Raw genomic sequence first — 23,590 nt, forward strand, 5'->3', positions numbered from 1 at the left:
TTCAGATCGTAGTTTTCGATCTTTGTTTCGCTTACTGGCTGAAAAACAATAAGGGATTTTTATCCCCTTAACTGATCAACCTCGCCAGAAAAAAATAGCCGTTTGGCTTTTCATCTTAGTTATACTATGTTATAATATAATCGGAACATATATAATATAATATACGTTCAGATCGTAGTTTTCGATCTTTGTTTCGCTTACTGGCTGAAAAACAACAAGGGATTTTTATCCCCTTAACTAAAACCCTACTCTTTTTTCCAAGTAAAAAGTCTATTTAAATCTTCCTGAAGAGATTCAGCATCATCAGCAAATAGCTGAAATCCCCAGTCAGTCCACATGATATATTGTTTACAAACAAGTTAAACAGCAGGGACCCAAGATCAGAACCCTTGGCCACGCCACTGGTCATCCTTCTTTTTTGAGACACTGCTCCATCATACACAACTTTCTAGTATTGTTCAGAGAGCCAAACTTTCTGATCCATATAACCAATATACTGTCTATTGCAATCCTCTGTAGCTTGTACACCAACTTATCATGTGGTAATCTATTAAACGCTTTTGCAAAGTCTAAGGATATCACTGTATATGATTCTCCCACTGTATATGAATGTGGCGCACATTCGTTCAGAGAACCAATCTCTCCAATCCATCTAATATACTGTCTATTCCCATCCTCTGTAGCTTGTACACCAACTTATCATGTGGTAATCTATCAAAATGCTTTTGCAAAGTCTAAGAATATCAATGTATACGATTCTCCCTTATCTAACACACTCGTCACCTTATCATAAAATGCAAGTGAATTACTGAAACAGGACCTACCCTTTCCATGCTGACCTTCATAAAGGCTGCCATATCCATCAACCCAATTCTGTATTCTATTATTTATCAATCTTTCCAACACCTTGACCACAACTGCAGTTATACGGACTGGTCTATAGTTGGAGACTTCTGTCTTAGAACCATGCTTGTGGAGTGGTACCATTTTGCCCTCTTTCCACTCCTTAGGAACCCTACTCACTGCAAGACTTTTATTAAATAACCAAGTCAAGGGCATAACCAACTGTGGTGCACGTTCCTTAAGCATACGTGGTGATATGTCATCCATTCCCACAGCCTTATTCATATCTAACCCAACCAACATCTGATACACCTTTGTTTCTTTCACTTCCAATTCTCCTAGTACTTGCCTCTCTTCTATATATTGTACTGGATAATTTATACCAGTATGATATATGCTGATAAAGCGCTCTTTGCAGCTGTTAGTCTGCTGCCATGACTATCCGCAAGTGTTAGTTTGCCATAATTATTCTTCCTTTTGCTTGCAATGTAGCAGAAAAATTTCCTCGAGTTAACCTTGGCCTGACCAGCCAATCTCCTCTCATACTGCACCTTTTCTATCTTTACCATGCTCGTAACATTTTCTTTTCCAGCACTACTTGCTTGATTTCGCTATTCACCCATTTCACTCCCGCTCTATTTATTCACTTAACCCAGTATGCAGTCATACATTGCTTTTGTCAGATACTGCCTTATACGTTTCCATGTATTTTCAACATCTTTCCTGCTCAGCTCATCTACCCAACGTACTGATTCTAACACTACAGAGCTTCCTATAATCACCTGCTTTATACTTCCACATGTATCCATTTTTGGCAGTGACCTTTTCTTGTTTCATCACTTCCCAAACAAGTACCTCATGATCACTCTCACCAACTGGTGACAGTGTCAACACTTCATTAACAACTTGTGAAGTTATCACCAAATCCAAAACATTAATGCCTCTTGTTGCTACAATTACTAGCTGCTTAAGATACTTATCTCTCAGAAATTCCACAAACTCGTTCTCCCTGTTCCCATATACTATCTCCTCCTTCTAGTCTATATTCCTGTAATTAAAGTCTCCCATCAGGATCATCTTCTTTTTACATGTCCAACTAATTTGCCTAAACATTTCACAATCAGTATTCTTTGCATTCCCTGGCCTATAATATATTAACCTGCTTATTTCAACTTCACCACACAGATTCAAAATCTGTGCATGCACCATCAAATTCCACACTTTGCAGACACAATTCCTCTGCAATTATTAACAGCACTCCCCCACCTTTTTTCACATCTCTATTCTTCCGGAAAATTATATATCCTTCTAATTCTATTCCCAACATCACATCCTCCTCAGACAACCAAGTTTCACTTATTCCAGTTACTTTTGCACCCTTCATATTAAAGCGGTTGCTGACCACTGCTCTATGGAATTAATGGCACCTTTGGCACACCTGATTAACATGAATTTTATGACAGGATGAGTCTCAGAGGGAATGAAAGGTGGGAACCATTGTTCCACTTCACAAAAGGATGAATAACATGGAGGCTACAGAATATAGGCTGATCTGTGCATCTGGAGTTGTTTAGGGCTAAGAGATATTGGCGAGGACTAGGATTCAGAAAATGATTGATAATAGCAGTATTCTCTATGATGCTCAACATGAATTTGTTAGGAGGAGATAATTCTTTATCAATCTGCTTACAAGGTAAAAAAATCGCTGGATAAAGCAGATGAATATACATTGGTATACTTGGATTTTTGAAGGCCTTTGATAGACTGTTACATAACAAGGTGGTAGCTAAATTGAAATAGATGGGATTAGATGGCATTAGATAACTGATTAGTGAGTTGGATAGCTGTCAGGTGGGTATCATCAGGTTATGTATGGAAGAGTGATATCCCAAAACAGGAAGGTGACTAGCAGAATGTTACAAGGATCATCTGTTCTAGGACCATTATTGTTTTACTTGTATGTGTTAATGATGCTGGGACTAGCTTCTGGAGATATGCAGCTATTTGCTGATGATGCAAAGTTGGGAAGCACTATGAGAAGTAGAACAGATGTTGTGGTCTTGCAGGAGTATCTGGATAGACTATGTGAGTAGGCAAGTGAATGGAGCTCTCAGTTTAGTGTTACAAAGTGCAAGGTTTTGAAATTTGGTAGGCAAGGTGGGATGCAGAATATACAATTAATGGAAATTTTTAAAACAGGTTTCTGGAAGATATGGGAGTGATGGTCGACAGAGACTTGAAGTTTAGGGGTCACATGGCTAAAATTATAAGAACATCATAATGGATTATGGAAAGAACGAGGAGGAGGACATTGACAATTTTTATGGTTTCCTTGTATAAGGCTTTGATAAGACCACATATGGATTACTGTGCCTGGTTGGTTTCCTGGTTTTTAAGGTAATGAGGATGTATTGGATTGGGTTCAGAGAAGGTTTATCAAGTCACTGTCAGCTCTGTGAAATGTCAGATATAAGGAGAGATTGAGGGAATGCAACTTGCAGAGCTTTGTGAATAGAAGAAAAAGAGAGGAAGAGGAGACATATAAGGTGGTGAGGGATTGTCATCAGATTAATGTGGAATGGTTGCACAATTGAGTAGAGAGAGACAGAAGAGCCATCCCTGGAAGCTGTATAAGGTGGGTATGAGCTGGGGAAATGAGAAGTGGGTTCTTTGCATGGAGAGTAGAAGGCAATGCCTGAAAGTGTGGTGAGTGCAAAAACTTAAATGGATTTAAGGTGCATTCAATGATCTTTTTTCCTGAGAGGGTATGGAATGAGTCCTTTGACTCCATGTAGGTCAGATATTTTCTAGGTGAAGAAGGTAACTTCTTTTTTTATGTTGGGCCCATATATGAGAGATTGGCTGGTCAACCTATAGTACTTTAGTACCGTATATGGGTAGTGGAATGGGAAAGGAGAAACTTGTTGACATTCGATTTAAAAGCCTGTATATTGTATTCCTTGGGAAATACATCAGTGGGAAGACTGTTCCACAGTACAGCAGTAGCAGGGATGAAGGAGGAGGAAAAGAAACTTGTTGTTCTGTGGGTTTCATGGTGTACTGTGAAGGGATGTTGGGAGGTGGCTGTACATGTTCCAATGGGTTTAGTACAGAGTGGGGGAATTATTGATGTTGTTTCAGGTGAGCATTTTCCATGAAAATATTTGTAGAATATACAAATTGCAGAGACTAAATGTCTATGTGAAAGTGGGGGGAGTGAGTTGGTAAGAGATGGGTCATTTATCAGTCTAATTGCTCTCCTCTGTATTGAGTCAAGCATTTTGAGGGAGCTTTTAGGAGCCCCACCCCAAATGTGAGAATAGTATTCGATAGCTGGGCGGATCTGCGATTTATACAAGGTTAGCAGCTGTTTAGAGGTGAAGTAACGTCTTGAGCAAAAGAGAAAGCCTAGTTTTTTGGAAGCTGATGTCATGGTAATTCCAAGAAGAGAAATTTCATCTTGTCTGGGAAATTGAGTGTTATCAAAAATAATACTGGGGGGGGGAAAGGTTCTTTTTTGTGGGAAATAAGACAGAACTGGGTTTTATTAGCGTTGAAGTTGACAAAGTTATCTGAGCCCCATCAGAGGATGTCTTGTAGGTCCGAATTAAGGGAAGTTGTGGTTGATGTTCTGTGGGTTGAAGTGAGTTGTGTAAGGTAAGGTTTATCAAATGAAAGGGAGGAGTGCAAAGTGCTGTCATCTGCAAAACTGTGTATTGGGTTGGAGGTCAACTGAAACAGGTCATAGATGTACAGAAGGAAGAGGGTTGGTGAGAGAACTGAACTTGTAGTACCCCAGCATTAGTTGGATGGTGGGAGGATAGGGAGCCATCTATCATCACACATAGTGTGCGTCCAGGCAGGAAGCTGGCAATCCATCTGCAAAAGTCCTGAGACAGTCCAAATGATGGAAGTTTGCTTCGTAAGCCTTTGTGCCAGAGCCAGTCAAAGACTTTAAAGATATCAAGTGCAACTACTTGGGATTCACCAAATTTTTCCATGGCATATGTCTAGAAATGGGTGATATATGAAAGCAGGTCACCTGTTGATCGGCATTGACAGAATCCATACTGGTGGTCGCTTAATAGCGGGGTACCTTCAAGTTAGAGTAGGAGTTGAGAATTGATGGTTTTCTCCATCACCTTAGATAGGATTGAGGTGAGTGAGATAGGGTGGTAGTTAGATGGCAGTGATATGTCACCTTTTTTCGGAATGGGGTTGAATATAGATCAATTTCCAGGCTTTGGGATATATATACCAGTGGAGTAAGAGAGTGTGTACAGATGGCATAGGATAGGAGTCAGTATTGCTGCACAGAGCTTCAGGACAATTGGAAGAATGCCATCAGGGCCAGGAGCTTTTTTTGTGTCTAATTTTGACAACAGGTTTATGATTTCTTTCTGCCAGAAGGATACAGGGGTCATTGTATGTTGGGCAGTTGGAATGACTGGGGGGGAGGCATTTACCATTGACAGTTATGCATGCATTGGAAGCAAAGTGTGAAGCCAGGCGATTAGCTTTTTCTGTGGGTGATGTTGCAATTGAGCCATCTGGGTATGATAGGAGTAGTGTAGAGCAAAAGTTGTGACCAGTTACTTTGGCAAGAGACCAAAAGGCATGGCTGCCGCTAGGACAGGCTGTAAGTTTCCTGCTTTTTGCCCATTCAATTCTGTTTTGGAATCATTGATAATTTTTTTTTGCATCTGTTTCGGACTTCTTCTGGAGATGCAATTTATGGACCACATCAAGAATCTGAGAAACACAATGAGTGTAGTATGGTATAGTATTGGAGGACATCGACGTGTTAAGATAAAAATGTTGTTCGCTGTCTAGTCAAAATATTATGACCACTACCCTAACAGTTCATAGGTCTCCTTCTTGCTGTGTATTATGACATTGAGTCTAGTCTATAAGACCTTCAATGAATATTGTATTGGGTAGTGCTTTTCATAGCTCTGTGAGTGTCAAGAGTTGAGAACTCAACCACTGAATCTCTCAATCCACAAAATCCCCAAAATGTTCTGTGAGATTCAAATCTGATAAATCTGGTCATCATGGTAACACCCCAAGGTTGCTTATGTCATCAAACTACTTTTAAATGATACTGGCGATGTGACACAGCACATTTCCCTGCTGGAACATATATGTACCATCAAAGAAGTCACCACAAAGGAGTATACCTGATCAGCCAGAATGAATAGATACTTTGTAACATTCATAGCATGATCTATGGATATCAGGGGACCAAGAGATTTCCAGGGGAAACATCCCCTAGACCATAATGCTTCCTCCTCCTGTCTGTTTCTGCTGGACTGCAACATCTGGGGAGAGGAATCACCAAATGTTGTAATCATTGTCTCCACCTTCCATTCTCATATGGCATAGCTATAATATGCTTCATCTGAAAAGCAACTTTTTTTTCCAGACTTCAGTGGCCTAAGTGATGTCTCCTAAATCCCTAATCAAAGTGTCCATAAATGTAAGCATGTGGGTACCTTGACTGGACAACAAATGCCAAAACCCATATGGAATAGGTGCATTGAATTGTGATCTGGGAAACGCTGCCATTCATCCCTTCTAGTTTAATTCCACAGTCAGCTATTTCATGGTTTTTCATCTATAGCCTGTCACAAGTTGAAACAACCTGCATTCATCACAAACATAGATCAGGCATGGGTGTTCACCACTAGTTTGGAAATTGTTCAGTATCTTTCTTGAAACTCTGCAAGCAGCCTACAATATCAGCATTTTCCTGGATGCTGCACCCTTTAACCATTATCATCTTTTTGAAGTTTGTCAAATTGCATCCCTTGCCCATGTTGATCAGCAAATTTGAATAAATAATATATCACACACGCCTAAGTATCATGTATACTGATAGGGTTTTCATTGTTGAAAGTAAAAAATTATGTACTTTGGCCAGAGAAGATGGAAAGAGGAGGTGGAGGAAGCAAGTGATCTAGGCATCTTGATGCATAGGGAACTGAAGTTCGGGGGACATATTGTGAAAGTTGCAAGGGCTACCCAAAAATTCACTGCTATAATTCCAAGAACACTGACATGTATAAAGGAGGTGATAGTTTCACTCTATAAGGCACTAATTAATCCTCATTTGCATTTCTCTGCAGAGATCTGGCCATCTGGATATATTAGTGATAAGGAAACTTTGGAAAGAGTGCAGAGGTGAATAACTAAGACTGTCTCAGGACTTTGGAATAATGAGTATGAGGACAGATTGAAGGAATGTGGTCATCTTTCAATCATCTTCAATCATCTCAATCATCTCACCCCCCTCCTCCTCCAGGAGGAGGAGGGGGGTGAGATGATTGAGACATATAAATGAGAGGAGCTTACCAAATAGATAAAGGGAAATTATTGCATAATATATAATGGATGATGCAAGCACTAGAAGTCATCCATGGAAAGTGTATGAAGGTCATGCTAGTAAAGAGGTGAAAAAGAGATTTTTTGCTTGGCAGTGGTGAATTAGTAGAATGCATTGCTGAAGTGGGTGGTGAGAGCATTGAATGTGTTCAAAGCAAAGAAATTATAGTTATTGTGGTTTGTGAATGTTTGGCCTCCCACAATGTCTTTGGACTACATGGAGGCTTAGAAGTAATATTATACTGGTTTTCACCATGATATGAGTACTTCCCAGCAGGATGGAATGGTTGACTGGGAAATAACAGAGTGATTATAATATTTTTGATTGAACTCTGTAGTTCCACTGTAAAAGACCTTCATCAGGAAATATTTAGATTATTCAGCCAAATTGCTCACTAATTTTTGAGGAAAATAATAGATGTTTAGAAAAGATCCAAAGAAAAGTGACCAAAATCAGATCTCTAAAATGTTGTGCTGGATGACAGGTTAAGGAAATACCATTTGAGTTTGATGGTCAGGAGAAGAGAAAGAAAGATGATATGATTAGGATAATGGTGAAGAATATGAAGACAGGATGAGGGAATGCAACTTGCTGAACCATTTGAATAGGAGAGGAAATATAATTGAGATATACAAGTTGGTGAATGGGTGTTACCAGGTAAATGTTTTTACCATTCCTAGAAGCTGTATAAAGAGTGTGCCAGCAAGGGAGTGATGGGTAGGTTCTTTGTATGGAGAGTGGTTGGTGAGCAGAATACATCACCTGAGAGGGTGATGGTATAGAATCTATGAATAGTTTTCATGTTGGAGGTTTAATGGAATATTTTCAGCACTGGGAAAGAATTAAAACTAATTTTAATGCTTAATCATTCATGGTGAAGAAATAGCACACAAATCAAGACAATACAGTAAGTCGAAGCTACACTAGTCTGGGCAATTAAATCGGCTGGCCATTTTAAAAAGATGTTGGGACACAAGAGTGATACCTAACTGCGTTAAACTAAAAATCAAATTTCTGTCAGAAAAGCCCTCTGTATATATAAACATGCCAGCCTTGCATTATTACGAGAGCAGATTGCTGCAATGCACTCCAGTTTCTCCATGATCAACGCCACTATTAGCTTGTTACAATCAGAGCTCTTCGCAATACTCAACCCTGAACTTTGGTGGCCATTCTCTCAGACATCTCAGAAGCTTCCACAGAGAAAGAATTCCAAAAAATAAAAAATAAGCACATCAAAAAGTATAACAACCTGTGTAAATCAAAACCACTACTGCAAGTTCAGCTGCTCCAGACAATAGTCAAGCTATCATCAAAAAAGACTAAACGAAAATGCCATCAGTGCCCTAAGCCTTGGCCACAATTTTGCCATCACACTGAAAGAAGTGTCAGTGCTAGATATAATGTACAACATTGAACTCGGAATCTGTTACTTAGCGCCGGAAACAGCCAATAACATCAGACTTGATGTCGCCAACATCCTCATCCAGTCATCAGCTCCAAAAAGTAATTTCTCTTCCTGACAACTCGCTGCCCTCAGAAAATTATGGAAAGAAAAAAGTATCATTATCACCAGAGTGGATAAGGGTAATGCCAAAGTCGTCCTTAATACCACAGAATATAATCAAAATATTGAGATTATTTTCCAAGATCAAACTACCTACATCCCACTGCAACACAATCCCACAAAACCTCAAGTTAAAAAAATCAAAAAACTTACTTAGAAAAGTATCCTCCTGGCTGCCAGATGCTACAAAAAAACTAAAACCTTTCAGTTCTCATCCCCCCCTGGATATACTGTTTATCAAAAATCCGCAAACCTAATTTCCCCCTAAGACCTATAGAAGATGCCACTGATACACCTTGCTACAAACTGTCAAAGCAGCAGCTGGCCAACTCTCTGACTCCCCCCCCCCCCAACTGGTCTTACCACATCTTATGTAAAAAACTCTACCCATTTTAAAACCATAATTGAAAATCTACCTTTAAATAATACAGACATATTGGTAAGGACATCACCTCACTGTTTATCAATATTCCCTTAAATGATACCTTAACACTCTAAATAAACGTTTTTCCTTCTGATATCTTAGAGCTCTTTTCCTTTGCCATTAATTCTGTTATTTTTCTTGGAAGAACAAAATCTACAAACAGATAGAGGGAAGCACTATGGGTTCCCCCCCCTCATCCCCAATTGCCAATTTTTACATGAAAAATTTTGAAAAATGAGCCATAGACTCAGCCCTTCACCTTCTATCTGGCCAAGATATGTAGATGATGTGTTCTCTATTTGGCCTCATGGCTCAGACACATTAGACTCCTTCCTCATTCACCTCAATAGCCTACATCTAAAAATCCAGTTTACAGTGGAAAAGGAAAATAACAATAGTTTATCCTTCCTTGACACTTTAGTAACACGCCTTCCTGATGGTAACCTAACCCTTTCCTTCTCTGTATATAGAAAACCTACTTACACAGGCCGATACATTCACAAACTTTCCCACCACCCCAGTCAACAATATGGCATTATTAAAACTCTAACCAATAGAGCCCACATGCTTTGTTCCAGTGGAACCTCCTTTTCAACTGAACTTAACCACATGCACAACACTTTCCTTTCGAATGGCTACAGGGATTACAGAATTAAAAAAATATTTAATTCCACCCTATTCCCTGGCCATCTCTTCAGAAGGACTTCAGAAATGCCATCACCATACTCTACATCTGTAGCACATCAGAAAAAATATCCAGGTCCTTAAAAAAGTACACCCCCCCACACACACACACAGCATTTAAGTCCCACCATAAACTTACTACCCTTATCCGTTCCACCAAAGATCAGTGCTCCTCTCAGTGCTTGGAGTATAGTGTACCCTGTTCCTGCGAGCTGGCTTGCTTTGGACAGACAGATAGATCAGTAACCATCCATTTAGAAGAACACACTCATACATCTGCAATCATGACTATGGTCAATCTGGCCTTGCAGACCATGTTTTGAATACAATTCACAGGATCTCATAGAGAAAAATCACCATGCTCCACCATAGTAAATTCAAAAAAGAAAGACTGTTTTTAGAATCTGTGGTGACACAGAAATCAACCAAATTTAAATATGGTTGCATAAAACTTCCCCAAAATTTGGGAAACTTTAATTATCAGAGATATAGGCCACCTATAAATGCCCATGGAGGGCACACCACCTAGATAAAGTCACCCACGTGTTTCATTCAGTATTGTATTGTATTTGAGTGTGTTATTACAAAAGTTATTTGTAATCTCTGAAGATAGAAAGAATGAGGAGGACATTGACAAGCAAAAAGGTTATGGATTCCTTGTATAAGACCACATATGGATTACTGTGCTTTGATTTGGTTGCCTGGTTTTTAAGGTGATGAGGATGTATTGGAGTTGGGTCCAGAAGGTTTATCAAGTCAATGTCAGCCCTGTGGAATGTCAGATATGAGAGACTGAGGGAATGCAGCGTGCAGAGCTTTGTGAATAGAAGAAGAAGAGGGGAAGAGGAGACATAAGTTGGTGAGGGATTGTTATCAGATTAATATTTCATCTCAGTCACTGAGATCAAATATTGAAGCATTAAAATTTGTTTTAATGCTTCCCCCCCCCTCAAAAAAAAAGGAAGCATTAAAATTAGTTTTGATTCTTTCCCAGTTCTGAAAATATTCCATTAAACCTCCAACATAATGTCCTCGCAGCATTTAAGCCTCAACACACAGAATCTGTTAATGAGTTTAAAGCATGGCATGATCATTTTGGGTGGGTGACAGTATGGACCTAATGTGATTATTCTGTTGACTCCTAGGAGGTCGGATGGTACTAATTATAGTAATAATTCTTTCTTCCTAACATCTCATACAGGCTACACTGTATTACATTATAGGTTTTTTATAACTTGTCTGTGCATGCATGTGTGTGTGTGTTGGGGGGGGATTGATATAAAAATTTTAAAAAAAAGGATAAGAAAGCAGATACTTTAATGTTATATGCTATATCATTTTCAATATTATTTCAATTTTGTTAATGGAAAAAAAAAGTAAACAAAGTAGGATTAAAATTTTATGTAGATAAATTGAGGTAAATATACTAGTAAAGTATAAACCTTGCTTCACTTTTAATATTCTTAATGTTTAAAGCTCGTCTTGTTATTGTTCTTTATAGGTGTAAAAATGACAAATGAACCTCCAAAAGGACTAAAATCAAATTTGCTGAGATCATTTACTAGTGATCCTATTTCTAATGATGAATTTTTTACTGGATGTAATAAAGTATGTTGGATTTTTTCTGTTTCTGTTTTGCTGTCATTTCCTTCTGATTTATTCAGAGTATACACTCTTAATAAGTTGAAACAGCAATGCATAGAATGGGCATTAATGATAAAGCATGAACTATTTCTGTTAATGCAAAATCATCATACTGACAACTGTTGCTTATTAATTTTCACATTCATTTCTTCCAATATAGCTCTCTGCCTATGACTACAGAATGCTAACAAATTGAAACAGTATTATATAGTAGTGTAACAAACAAAAAGAAATGGAACGAAAAGTAGTGTCAAAATTTAAAAAAAAAATGAAAGAAAAAGAAACATTTGTTTCTTTTAAGGCTCTTGTTTTTTTACATAATTTGATACTAAGGAATGTAGGCTGAATACTTTTCATTTAAAGTAAAAAAAAAAAAACTAGATCCATTCATGGAAGATTATAGGATCTCAATAAGATAGCAATTGCTCTTAGTTATCTGATATTCAAATAATCAAACCCTCAATTAACTAGTCCTTGAATGGGTTAGCATATTTTCTGACTCTTGGAATAGCATTTATGTGAACGTAAATTCATTTTTCATCTTCATTTGGCATTAGAAGCCTGGAGAAATTACTTCTTGGTATGAGACTTAATGCAGAGAGTCAGGGAAACTAGATCATCAAGGGAGGAATGGGAAAAAGATGTGCAAAAGTATAAAGATATAAATGCCTTTGAACATGGTTATGTATGTGGCGTAGGAGTGGAAAAATATGCTTTGGGTTCGGACCTTTTAAGTATGTCTGGGGAGGGAAAAGAGAAAATTCTAGAACAAGACCAAATACATAGCATATCTAATTATAAGAATAGGCTAGGTTGTAATTTATTATGTCTATACACAAATGCCAGGAGCATTAGAAACAAAGGGGTTGAGTTTGTTGCTTTATTGAATGCGATGTGGCCTAAGATTGTTGGCATTAGTGAAACCTATCTATCAGAATCAGATATGGTAAGTGGGATCAAGTGTAATGGATATACTATTTTTAGGAATGACAGAAGAGATAGGAGAGGAGGAGTGCTACCAATGATATCAGATGACTTAAGTCCAATTAGGGTAGAAATACAAGAAAACTGATGGTAACAATGTCCCATGTAGCGATGAGTTTGAGTGTATTTGGTGTGAAGTGGAGGTTAACAGAATGAATTATATGGTGGGGTATTGCTACAAACCTGGCAGCTCAGTTGTAGGGAACGAAGAAATGCACCACCAATTTAGCCTAATGGGTACCAAACAAATGATCATTATGGGTAACTTTAATTTTCCAAACATTGATTGGGTGGAAGAGAAATCTCATGATCAGAAAGAACAGAAATTTATTAAATTGTTCTGGGATAACTTTCTCAAGCAGCATGTGAAAGAAAGAACTCAAGGTCAAAGAGTGTTGGATTTGCTCATAGCGTCAGAAGGGATCTCTGTCAAGAATTTTACCACCAATTGGTGACAGCGATCATGCTGTTCTTTCTTGGGAAGTATCTACTTGTATTGAAACTCTGATTAAATCAGGCTACATGCTGAATTACAAAGCTGGAAATTATGATCAACTTAGAAGAATATTATCTTTGGTCCCATAGTATCAGTTATTGAATGGAAAAATGTCAGCAATGCATGGAAATCTTTGGAAAAGTGCTTGAATGAGGCGGTATCTCAATGTATCCCTAGTGTTCGAAGAGTAAATAGGTTGGGTGTGAAATGGATGCGCAGCCTTATTAAGCTAGAAATCCACAAGAAGAAGATGATGTGGAAAGAGTATCGTGAGAGGAGTTATGAAATATATAAAGCTCAGGCCAGAAAAGTAACAAGTATTGTGAGAAAAGCTTAAATGGAGTATGAAAAGAAATTGGCTATGCAAGCTAAAGGCAATCCAAAAGAATTTTATTGTTATGCCACAAGCAAAAGAAAGAATGAATATGGAAGAATAACTTTATTGAATGCAGATGGTACATGAGTGTCGGAAGCTAAGGAGATTGTTCAGTTAATGAGTGCTCACTTTGCTAAGATATATCAACCAGGTGTATGTAGTATGGTGCACAGTGCTACTGCTACATTGGATGAAAAGTTAGAGGTTCATGAAAATGAGGTTGAAGAGCTTTTGCATAACCTGGATAAGAATTTGTCAATAGGGACAGATGGAATATCTGCCCGTTTGTTAAAGGAATGTTCAGCTGAATTGGCTAGGCCTTTCACACATTCGTATAACTTGAGTCTCAGCTCAGGAATGATACCACATGAATGGAAGGAATGGAATATAGTTCCATTGCACAAGGGCGGTGCAAAAACTGATGCGTCTAACTACCAACCTATTAGTATTTCTGGTGTGGTAGTGAAGATTTTAGAGAAGTTAGTAAGAACTCGCATACAGAAATGGGTAGACAATCATTCTATACTCTGCAGGGAACAGCATGGGTTTACTAAAGGAAGGTCATGTTTTAGCAATTGACTCATATTTTATAACAATGTTACGGCCGAGTTGGATAAAGGAAATGGATACACTATGATAATGTTGGATTTTTCTAAGGCATTTGATAGGATACCACACGATAGGCTGTTGCATAAACTGGAGAATATGGGATCGGAACATAATCTATTGACTTGGATCAGGGGATGGTTAACAAACAGATATCAAAAAGTGGTATACAGTGGGTGTGAATCTGCCATTAAGGTAACCAGTGATGTACCTCAGGGTTCGGTCCTTGGGCCATTATTGTTCAATCTATACATTAATGACTTCTAGCAGGGTCTATCCTCAGATTTGCAATCATTTGCTGATGATGCGAAGATAGGCAGGGCAATCAGGTATGCTACTGATATTCAGCAATTACAAAATGATTTGAATAGACTGGAAATCTGGGCAAACAAAAATGGCTGGCAGTTTAATGTTAGTGAGTATAAAGTTATGCACTTTGGCGTGATTAGAGATCCAGCAGCATATTATATTAGCAGGGTTATGCTACAAGAAACTGAAGAGGCAAGGGATCTTGGTGTATTGGTGGATAGGAATTTAAAGTTCAAAGGTCACATAGCAAAAGTTGTAAATTCAACTCAGAGGATAATTTCTATGCTGAAGCGAACCTTGACATGTAAGGATAAGGAAGTAATTTTGCCTCTTTATAAGGCTTTGATAAGATCACACTTGGATTACTGTGCGCAGATTTGGTCTCCCGGGTTCCAAGGGGGATAAAGAAGCTGTGGAAAGGGTGCAAAGAAGAGTTACAAAGATTATATCTGGATTATGGGATTTAGATTATGAGGACAGATTGCAAGTATGTAGATTACAGACTCTGGTTAACAGGAGAAAGAGGGGTGATATGATAGAGGTCTATAAACTTTTGAATGGGTGTTATAGCATTTCAAATGATGAAATTTTTCATAAGACTATTACACTTTTTTTATATAATCTTTGTCAAGTAGCTTTATTTTATCCTCCTACATGTTTTGCCAATTTTTCTATTGGCATCCTCAGGGAATACAAACTAGTAAGCTAAAATGAAGGTTATAAACTAGGTTATAACTGATGGTTCTAATTCATACAAAAAATTGGTATTGTGCATGACAATGTGCGTGTCTCGTTAACGTGATTTATTCGTTATGGTTCATGACGTAATTGTTTAAAGAAGCAGCTTCAGTTGCCCGTAAAACTGAAAACCTAAACAAGAATCAAGGTCTAATTTTACCAGAAATTTGGAAAACTTTTATCAGATCATTAAACATCAAAGAAATGAATTTTCATAACAATTACGTCATGAACCATAACGAATAAATCACATTAACGAGACACACACATTGTCACGCACAATACCAATTTTTTGTATGAATTAGAACCATCAGTTATAACCTAGTTTGTAACCTTCATTTTAGCTTACTAGTTTGTATTCCCTGAGGATGCCAATAGAAAAATTGGCGAAACATGTAGGAGGATAAAATAAAGCTACTTGACAAAGATTATATAAAAAAAGTGTAATAGTCTTATGAATAATTGTCAAGAAAAAATTCAACAACATGATGAAATTTTTCGTTATATGGAAGGCGGAGAGAGAACACGAGGGCATCCATGGAAGTTAAGGTTGTTCTTAGTCAAGAAAGGGGTAAGAGCTAGGTTTTTCTCTCAGAGAGCAGTGAGTGAGTGGAATACTTTGCCCTTAGGGATAGTGAGTGTGTCTAGTGTAAATGAATTTAAGGGAAGGTATGATATCTGAGGTGGGTAATTTACAGCCTCTCTCGATGAGTCCTTGACTCCCTGGAGGTCTCAGATAATAATAATAATAATAATAATAATATTATTATTATTATTATTAACACCAGACCTCCATGGGGGGGGGGTGAAAGGACTTATAGCAGGAGGTCCACACTCTCTCTCTCTCTCACACATGCAAAATGATCATTGAACCATGCCTTAAACCCAATTAATTCAATTACTTACATTCAAGTAATCAGAACACCAGCCTTAGCAGAAATTTCCCAATGTGATTAGATGATTAAGGAACTGTTTGTATATTATGTCTATTTATTCCATATCATAATGCTTTTGCATAACATAATAGGAATATTATAAATTTTATCACCTTTATGTCCTCTCTTTGCTCTGATCAAAGAAAGGACAATAATCAGAGAAGGTGGAATGAATTCTCTCAGATCTCAAAACTAAACTGAACAATCATTAAAAGAAACAAAGGTACCTGTTGGCTCAAGGAAAGAGCCTGTGATACTTTCTTTGAACGTTGATTGCTTATTCATTTTAACATTCATTACTGGAAGTATCACAGCTAACCAAAGAAGATTATTAATTAAAGGGAAATATATCAACTTTTCAAAGCATGTGTAATTTAAGTAATGTGATAATAAGTCGATGATGATTCACAGAAAATTCTTTGCAGACATTTCATCCAACAATACATTGTGGAAAAATTCTCTGTGAGAAAATTGAAATAATACTGTAATGACACATGCATAAGAAAAACAACTGCAAAACAAAAATTATTTTAGAAAATATAGTTTCTTTTTGTATTTCTTTATTACGTATTTAATTACATTTTATTTAGCTTTTTTAAATAATATTTTTATTCTGTATAAATTGAAATTAATATTTTGTGTGTTACTGATCAGTGAGTTTATTTCTTAAAATGTGAATTTCTTTTTTCTCCCCTTACTTAGATATTAGTGGAGACAGGATATTAATTTTTTTATAAGGCTGTGATAGAATGGTTACGGAGAAAGGGTACAAATTTTAAAACTTAAGCCTGAGGTGCTTTCAATTATAGGATACCTATGTATTTTGGATCTGACTCCCCTTTTCCTACATGGTAAACAGCAGGTTTTGAAGGCTATTATTATTTTGCAGGGCTATGTTAAACCTATATGTGCATTTCTGAGTGCACAGAAGTGCATATTAAAGAAAATGACAGTAAAATTACATGAATTCTTTCATGATGTAAATCAACTTAAAGCAAAATTCCCATTTGCAGCTGAAATACTAGTCTTCATCTATTATTATTATTATTATTATTCCTGACACCTCCAAGAAGTCCAAAGACTCATCGCGGGAGGACACACCTACAACTGTCTCAACTGATACAACCTCATCCACTACACCGAACCTCTACTACGAATCATCTCCATCAACGCCATCTACCGCCCACCACCACCACAACTGGTATTCTATGTCTGTAAATTGCGTGTGTTCTGAAGGGCCGATTTGTCTGTATGCAGGAGAAAAAACCCTGCTACCTCCATATGAGATCGGCTAACTCACCTTCGATTGAAAATCATCCAGATAAAGATTCCTCCCGTCACGACGAGAATTGAACTTAGGCCTTAGTATTTTATGAAAAAGAGAAATTGTAAAACTGGTATTTCATAATATTTGTCTTCTTAACATAAAAAAAAAAGTATAGGTGCATTGCTCCCAAAGTGAAATGCATAGTTAATTAATTATCTTGTGAATAGTTTGAAAATAAACTGTAATCAGAAATACCTGTAGTTGGAATTGTTGGCTAAATAGTTGGAAGAATTGGCCTGGTTGGCTGAGTAGTTAACGTAACTACTCTCCAAACACATAGCTAATTAATTCTCAGAATATAATTATTCTGAATCAGTTCATTAAAAAAAATACACACACATGTGCACACACACGTCACATCTGAATGAGCATCTTAAATTTCTACCCTTTCTCCTCAACCAATCTATCACAATTTTGGAAAAAATCAAGGCAAGTATGTTATCTCAGTCACAATCAGCTCCTCTGATGCTATTACCAAATCAAAAATTCTTGATCCTCATTTTCTTTAAAACTATATGATGCTTAAGAGAGTTGTTCCTCAAGAAATCCAAAAATTCAGTTCCCTTATTACTGCATGCTGTCTCCTCTGTCCAGTTTATATCACTATAGTTGAAGTCCCCCATAATGATTGCTTGCTTTGCACTTGCCAAACTAATTTGTGTAAACATTTCCTGCTATTCATCATCTGTATTCCCTGGTCAGTAACAACATCCCACTAAATATCTTATAAACATATATCTCACATCACACCATATACTCTCATTACTGTTATTTGCACTGAGGTTCTCCACTCAGAGAGAGTGCACAGTTCATCCCTTATCATGAGTAACACTCCACCACCACCATAACAATTACCTTCCCTATCCTGCCAAAATATGCTATACGCTTTGATTTCTATTCCTGTTAGAACATCCTCCTCAGTTAGCCAAATTTCACTCATACCAACAAACTTTGTTGGTATGAGTGAAATTTGTAAATTTTGCAGTGAGCATTCCTGCTGTAAAAAGGTACTTTCCTCCAGCTAAATACTCTAGTATTTAGCTGGAGGAAATACCAGCTAAATACTAGATGTTCTTCATTGCCAAGTGAAATAACACTGCCCAGCTTATTGGAGATCTGAAGTGGCATATGCCATGTTTGGTCTCCATTGCAGGGATTCTGGTTTCTATTTCCCCCTTCTTTGTGCAGCCAGCATGAGTGATTCCCTTCAAGATAATGACAAACATACTTAGAGACTATAACTTCCTCCATTTCGAGGGTACATCACTTAAAATGGTGGGGCCGCAGGCCAGCCACCAGTTAGTACATGGACTTGAAACTGTCAGTTATGAGTCTGGAGGCTTCCCAGCAACTGGTGCATAATCCTGTTGTGACATACTCTGCCAGGTTGTGCCTGGAGAGGGAGTCCAAGTGGTAGTATGTGTGTGTGGGGAGAGGGAGGGTATTATCAGTGCCACATCATGGTATGGAAACTGGTATTTCTCTGCACAGAAGTTATGTCCAAAAGTCTGTCTCTCTCATTGCACATCCCAACTATATTTTTACAGTTAATCATGATTAAACTTATGAAGGCTCCTACAACAATGACAGTAACAAATGACAAAAATTAATCTCCTTAATAAACCAATCCCATCAAAAAAGTCACATCACAAATGATCACAAACCAAGCCAGAATCTTTTAACTAAAAACTCACCTTCACATCCACTTTACTAACATCTGTGTCATTAACACAACCATAAAAGATGTTCACCACCACTTGCAGTCTTCCAGACCAGACATCCCATTCCTGACAGAAACCCAAATGCAACTACATCTACTGTCCACATCCAGTCCCCAAACTACATACATGACAATTCTTTTTGACACAAAGGTGGCACCTGTACCTTTGTGAAATCCAACATAGTCTGTCAGAGAATAGCTAATTTAGAATCCCCTACTTTTGACATTCTCTGGCCCCATTTAGTAACATTCATTTGTTTCATTTACTGGTCTCCAAACACTGATGACCATTCTGACCTCTTCATGTTCCTTTTCATGAAACTCACCCATCTACAATCAAGCTATCCAAGACTAGGGTCATATTCCTGGGTGACCCCAACTTTCACAATTCTAATTGGCTCTTCTATTCCAACATCTCTGACCAAGCTGAATGAGAAGCAGGTCTTTGCTATAAGTAATGACTTAATGCAAATCATACATCTCATCATCATCATCATCAGTGGTCCTAACAGGCACTAAAGTGCCCACGACCTTCCAACTGTTCTTGGGCTTCACAACCGTAATTCGAAGATAAGGTGGTTAGCCCCATGCCTCCTGGTGTGTCCTATATGTGTAGATGTGTGTGTTCATGGAGCCAGTTTGCCTGTTTTGGGGGACGGAAAACCCAAGTTTCTGGGTGAAAAAACCTCCTGCCTGTGTATGAGACCAGTTAATTCACCTTTTTGTCAGAAGAGACCAGTTCCTCATGTCACCGATGGGAATTGAATCCAGGTCTTTCTGACTGAAGGGCTTCATCTATGGAGGCTCTTAAATCATACATCTACCTACTCGACTGCTTTGCTCTCCAAATACTTTGAATTTCTTTTTGACCAGTTCTTTCTCCTTCCAGATATGCTCTAGAGGTCACCTCTCCTCTCAAAGGACTTGTACAAGTCTTTTCTCTCAAAGAATGCCCCCCCCCCACTTTCCCAACCTCGTGTCCTCTGGTGCTACAAAGGAGCCAATTGGGAAGACCTCCAGAATTTCTACTACTCCTTCTCTTGGAGGAATAGAAATTCTGACTATTCTCTTGGTCTGACTATTGTTTCTGCTCATCCCACCCTAACACCTGCTGTGAGTGAGTTACAGAAATTATTCTCACTGGCATGAAGACCTTTATCCCCAGTTCAAGGCAAAATCCTCATTCACTTTCAAAGCCCTGGTTCAACCAAAAGTGTACCAAAGCAGAAATAAAATTTTAAAAAAAGAAGAAAAAAATTTAGCTTACTGCAAGTGCCTCACTTCAAGAACTCCAGCTTCATATGCTGCCTACACCAAAGCATGCAACTTAAGCAAATTTGTCATCAGCAGATCCAAATCTGATTTCATAAAGGCAACAGCAGAAAAAAACTTGCCTCCTCTCCAAATGGAATCTATGTATTCTGGTCCCTCACTAAGACTACTGGACGCAACTTTTGCTCTCTTTCATCCTGATGGCACTACTGTTACTTCACCCAAAGATAAAGCTACAAATCCCAAATCTGCCCATACTTAGAATTCTGCTCACATGTTTGGGATGGTGCACCTAAAACTTCCCTTAAAATCCTTGATGCTGTTCAGAGGCAAGCAGTTAGGCTCATTGATCATCCCTCTCTTCACTTCAACCTCTCTCTCTCTCACACACATGCACAGTGTTTCAGCACTGTGTCTGTTCTATAGGTACCTCCACTTTCAGTTGCACCTGTTAATACAAGAGCAGCAGATGCCCTGCATCCTTTTACTGTGCAACTGCAAACACACCAAACTTGCTTTTCCTCTCTCTCTTTTATTCCATCCACTGCTGTCCTCTGGAATAGCCTTGAAATATTCCCAAACAATTACAAAAAAAAAAAAAAACCATCAATAAACTCCTATCTCAGTCCTAATCTGCACCCAACACATGGCACTGATGTACTTATATGTCTCTTGACCCCTTGTGTATGGGATCAATATAAAAATAGAAAAACTCCACCTTTCTCTGTAATATAGTGGACATCCCTCATTTCTCAAGCCACTATGATGAGGCCATCATCATAGTGGCTTGAGATGGCCATCCCTGCAAGATTCCACCCATACAATTCTAGTTTCCTATCTCTTGCATATAGCTCTCTTCTATCATCAATCTTACTTCATGTATCTACATATTCCAGATCTCTTTTCCTGCACATTCTCACTATCATCTCATTCACCCATTATCAGACACATTTCTGCTGCACTATATCTAACATCAACCTGAAATCTCATGCTACACAATTCAAGCTACCTTTCATGTTATTCATCCCAACCAAACATTACATATTTCGTGTTATTCATCCCAATCATTACACCCATCCCAAACATTACTATCTCCTCCACACTTTCACCCCTCTTCACTGCCATTGCCACAATCTCTGTTGCATCTTCCTTTGCATCTTCAGACTACAGCAGCAACTGATTATATATTTTGGCCTGTTTATATATTTTGCCATATATTTTGTCTGCTTCATATGAATCTTCTCATGCCTTCATGTTGTTTGCAATGATTCTGCTACCATAAGCAATTCCCCATCCTCCCCCCCCCTCTCTCTCTGTGTGTGTGTGTGTGTGTGTGTGTGTGTGTGTGTGTGTGTGTGTGTGTGTGTGTGTGTGTGTGTGTGTGTGTGTGTGTGTGTCCTTTCTAAAAATACAGTATTTTATATCATTCTCTTTCAAGCAATGCCTGTAATTTTTGGATTTTTGGAATATGTAGATACATGGAGCAAGTTGGATTTCTCAGTGTCAGAAACTTCACACTCATATTCCTGATACTTCTGGCATGAACTGTAATCTTTTATTGGGCCAACAAGTACCTTCATATTCTTGAATAAATATTTCATTTAGATTTGAGACCTGAGAGACTACTCAGTATTCTTTGATCATTGTCATTTTTGCATTCACTCCCTTCAAGAGTGCCCTTACACATGTTCAACTGCAATTCCTCTCCATTATCAATCTCTAAAATCTCTGATTGTGAATTTACTTTTTCTTACTGGACAGCACTTTCTCCAGACATATAACTCCAAAGCAGTTAGAACTGCTAGCTATCAGTATATGTAAGCCCATTTGTTCATCCGATTCACTCCATATAGCTGAAAACTCCACATAATTTGGTCTGCACAACTTATACACTGATTTGTTTGCCATCATGGCCCTTCTCAATTTACTCTTATTATTCTGTAGCAACAGATTTGCACTCTAAACTCTCTCACTCTTCCATTATCTATTTCATATCCTCTACCTGTCACCTTTCAAATTATTTATACATTCCAAACTATCAAATCTATCACTTTCCCTCTTTGTATGTTAACAGTGTCTTTAATGTTCAAGAAAATATCATTTCACCATACCTCCACAATATAGTACTGTCTCCTTTCTGTTTTATACTTTTCATTCTCTTCTTTCTCTTTCTTTGCATCTCTCCCTCCTTTTCTCTGCTACATCATTTGCCAGATGTTTTTTCAGTCACTTGAGTTTATTTACACTTTGTCCTCTGAAAGACTCTGTGCAATAATAAAAGAAATAGTCTGAATAAGTGTGCTCTTTCTTTATTACCATTATCTTACCATTTTATTTGTTTTCCATTGAACTTAGTCTCTCATCCTTTGCATTTCTCTTGCATTCATTTCCTTTTCCAATTACATTTCTATAAGCTCTCCAATATTTGGACTGTCCTGCAAGTATTACTCAGATCTTTTTGGTCTCACTTTTAACATATTTCCACACTTATAGCACTGTCTTCTGACATGCTTTCAACATACCTTTCACATTTTCCACACCATTCATGGCAGGAAGCGCTGATGAACAAATTACATGAGATTAAGCACTGGCAGTCTAGTCAACATAGGAACAGAAGAGAGGAAGCTGTTCTTGCTAGGCTCTGCATAGGTGACTGTCATCTCACACATTGTTATTTGCTGAGGGCTGATGACCCACCTATGTGTGGGAAATGCAACACCCATCTTACCATGAGTCATATTTTGGTGGAGAGAGAATGCTTCACTCAAGAGAGAGAGAGAGAAATTATATTTTTAGTTATCTGGCCAAACCCTATACACTCAGCCAGATGTTATCAGACTCAGACAGATTGCGCATTTTTAGATTTAAAAAAAACCTTAATTTATTCAAAGATATTTGCTTATGGATTTGTATATATGTAGATTTTGCACTGTAAATACTAAACTTTGTACATATGTTTTATATTATTCACTAATTTTTCAACTATTTATTTATTTGTTTACCTACCAATACCCCATGTACTGCTGTAACCTATGTCCCGGCACAGCATGACTTTTGCTCTCCTTGCACCATAAAACCCTAAATCAATCAATCAAATTTTCCATTTTGCCAACAAAACTTTCACCCTTGTCAATTAATACATTATATATGCAAAACACATGTCCCGGATGTTGAACTTTATAAGCAATGATGCTTTGTCTGTCATTTCAAAATTAAGCTATTTATATAGAGTATAAGTTGTAGTGGTGTAGTGTGCCCTACCATGAAGAGTCCTTGGACT

The 23,590-nt window shown here is 37.9% G+C and overlaps 1 protein-coding gene across 1 annotated transcript in view; it reads left to right on the forward strand.

Annotated features, from left to right (window-relative positions):
• The window catches only part of LOC150108079 (dynein axonemal heavy chain 3-like), a 1,881,116-nt gene that overhangs the window by 1,611,854 nt on the left and 245,672 nt on the right, over positions 1 to 23,590 (forward strand). The window contains exon 64 of the mRNA XM_090415945.1: positions 11,405 to 11,511. Within this exon, the coding sequence (XP_090272071.1) occupies positions 11,405 to 11,511 (107 nt within the window). The remainder of the gene's footprint in view (positions 1 to 11,404; positions 11,512 to 23,590) is intronic.

Source organism: Typopeltis vanoorti, chromosome 3 (genome assembly GCF_054136105.1).
Source record: "Typopeltis vanoorti isolate ZY-2024b chromosome 3, IOZ_Tvanoo_1.0, whole genome shotgun sequence".
Classification (NCBI taxonomy): domain Eukaryota; kingdom Metazoa; phylum Arthropoda; class Arachnida; order Uropygi; family Thelyphonidae; genus Typopeltis; species Typopeltis vanoorti.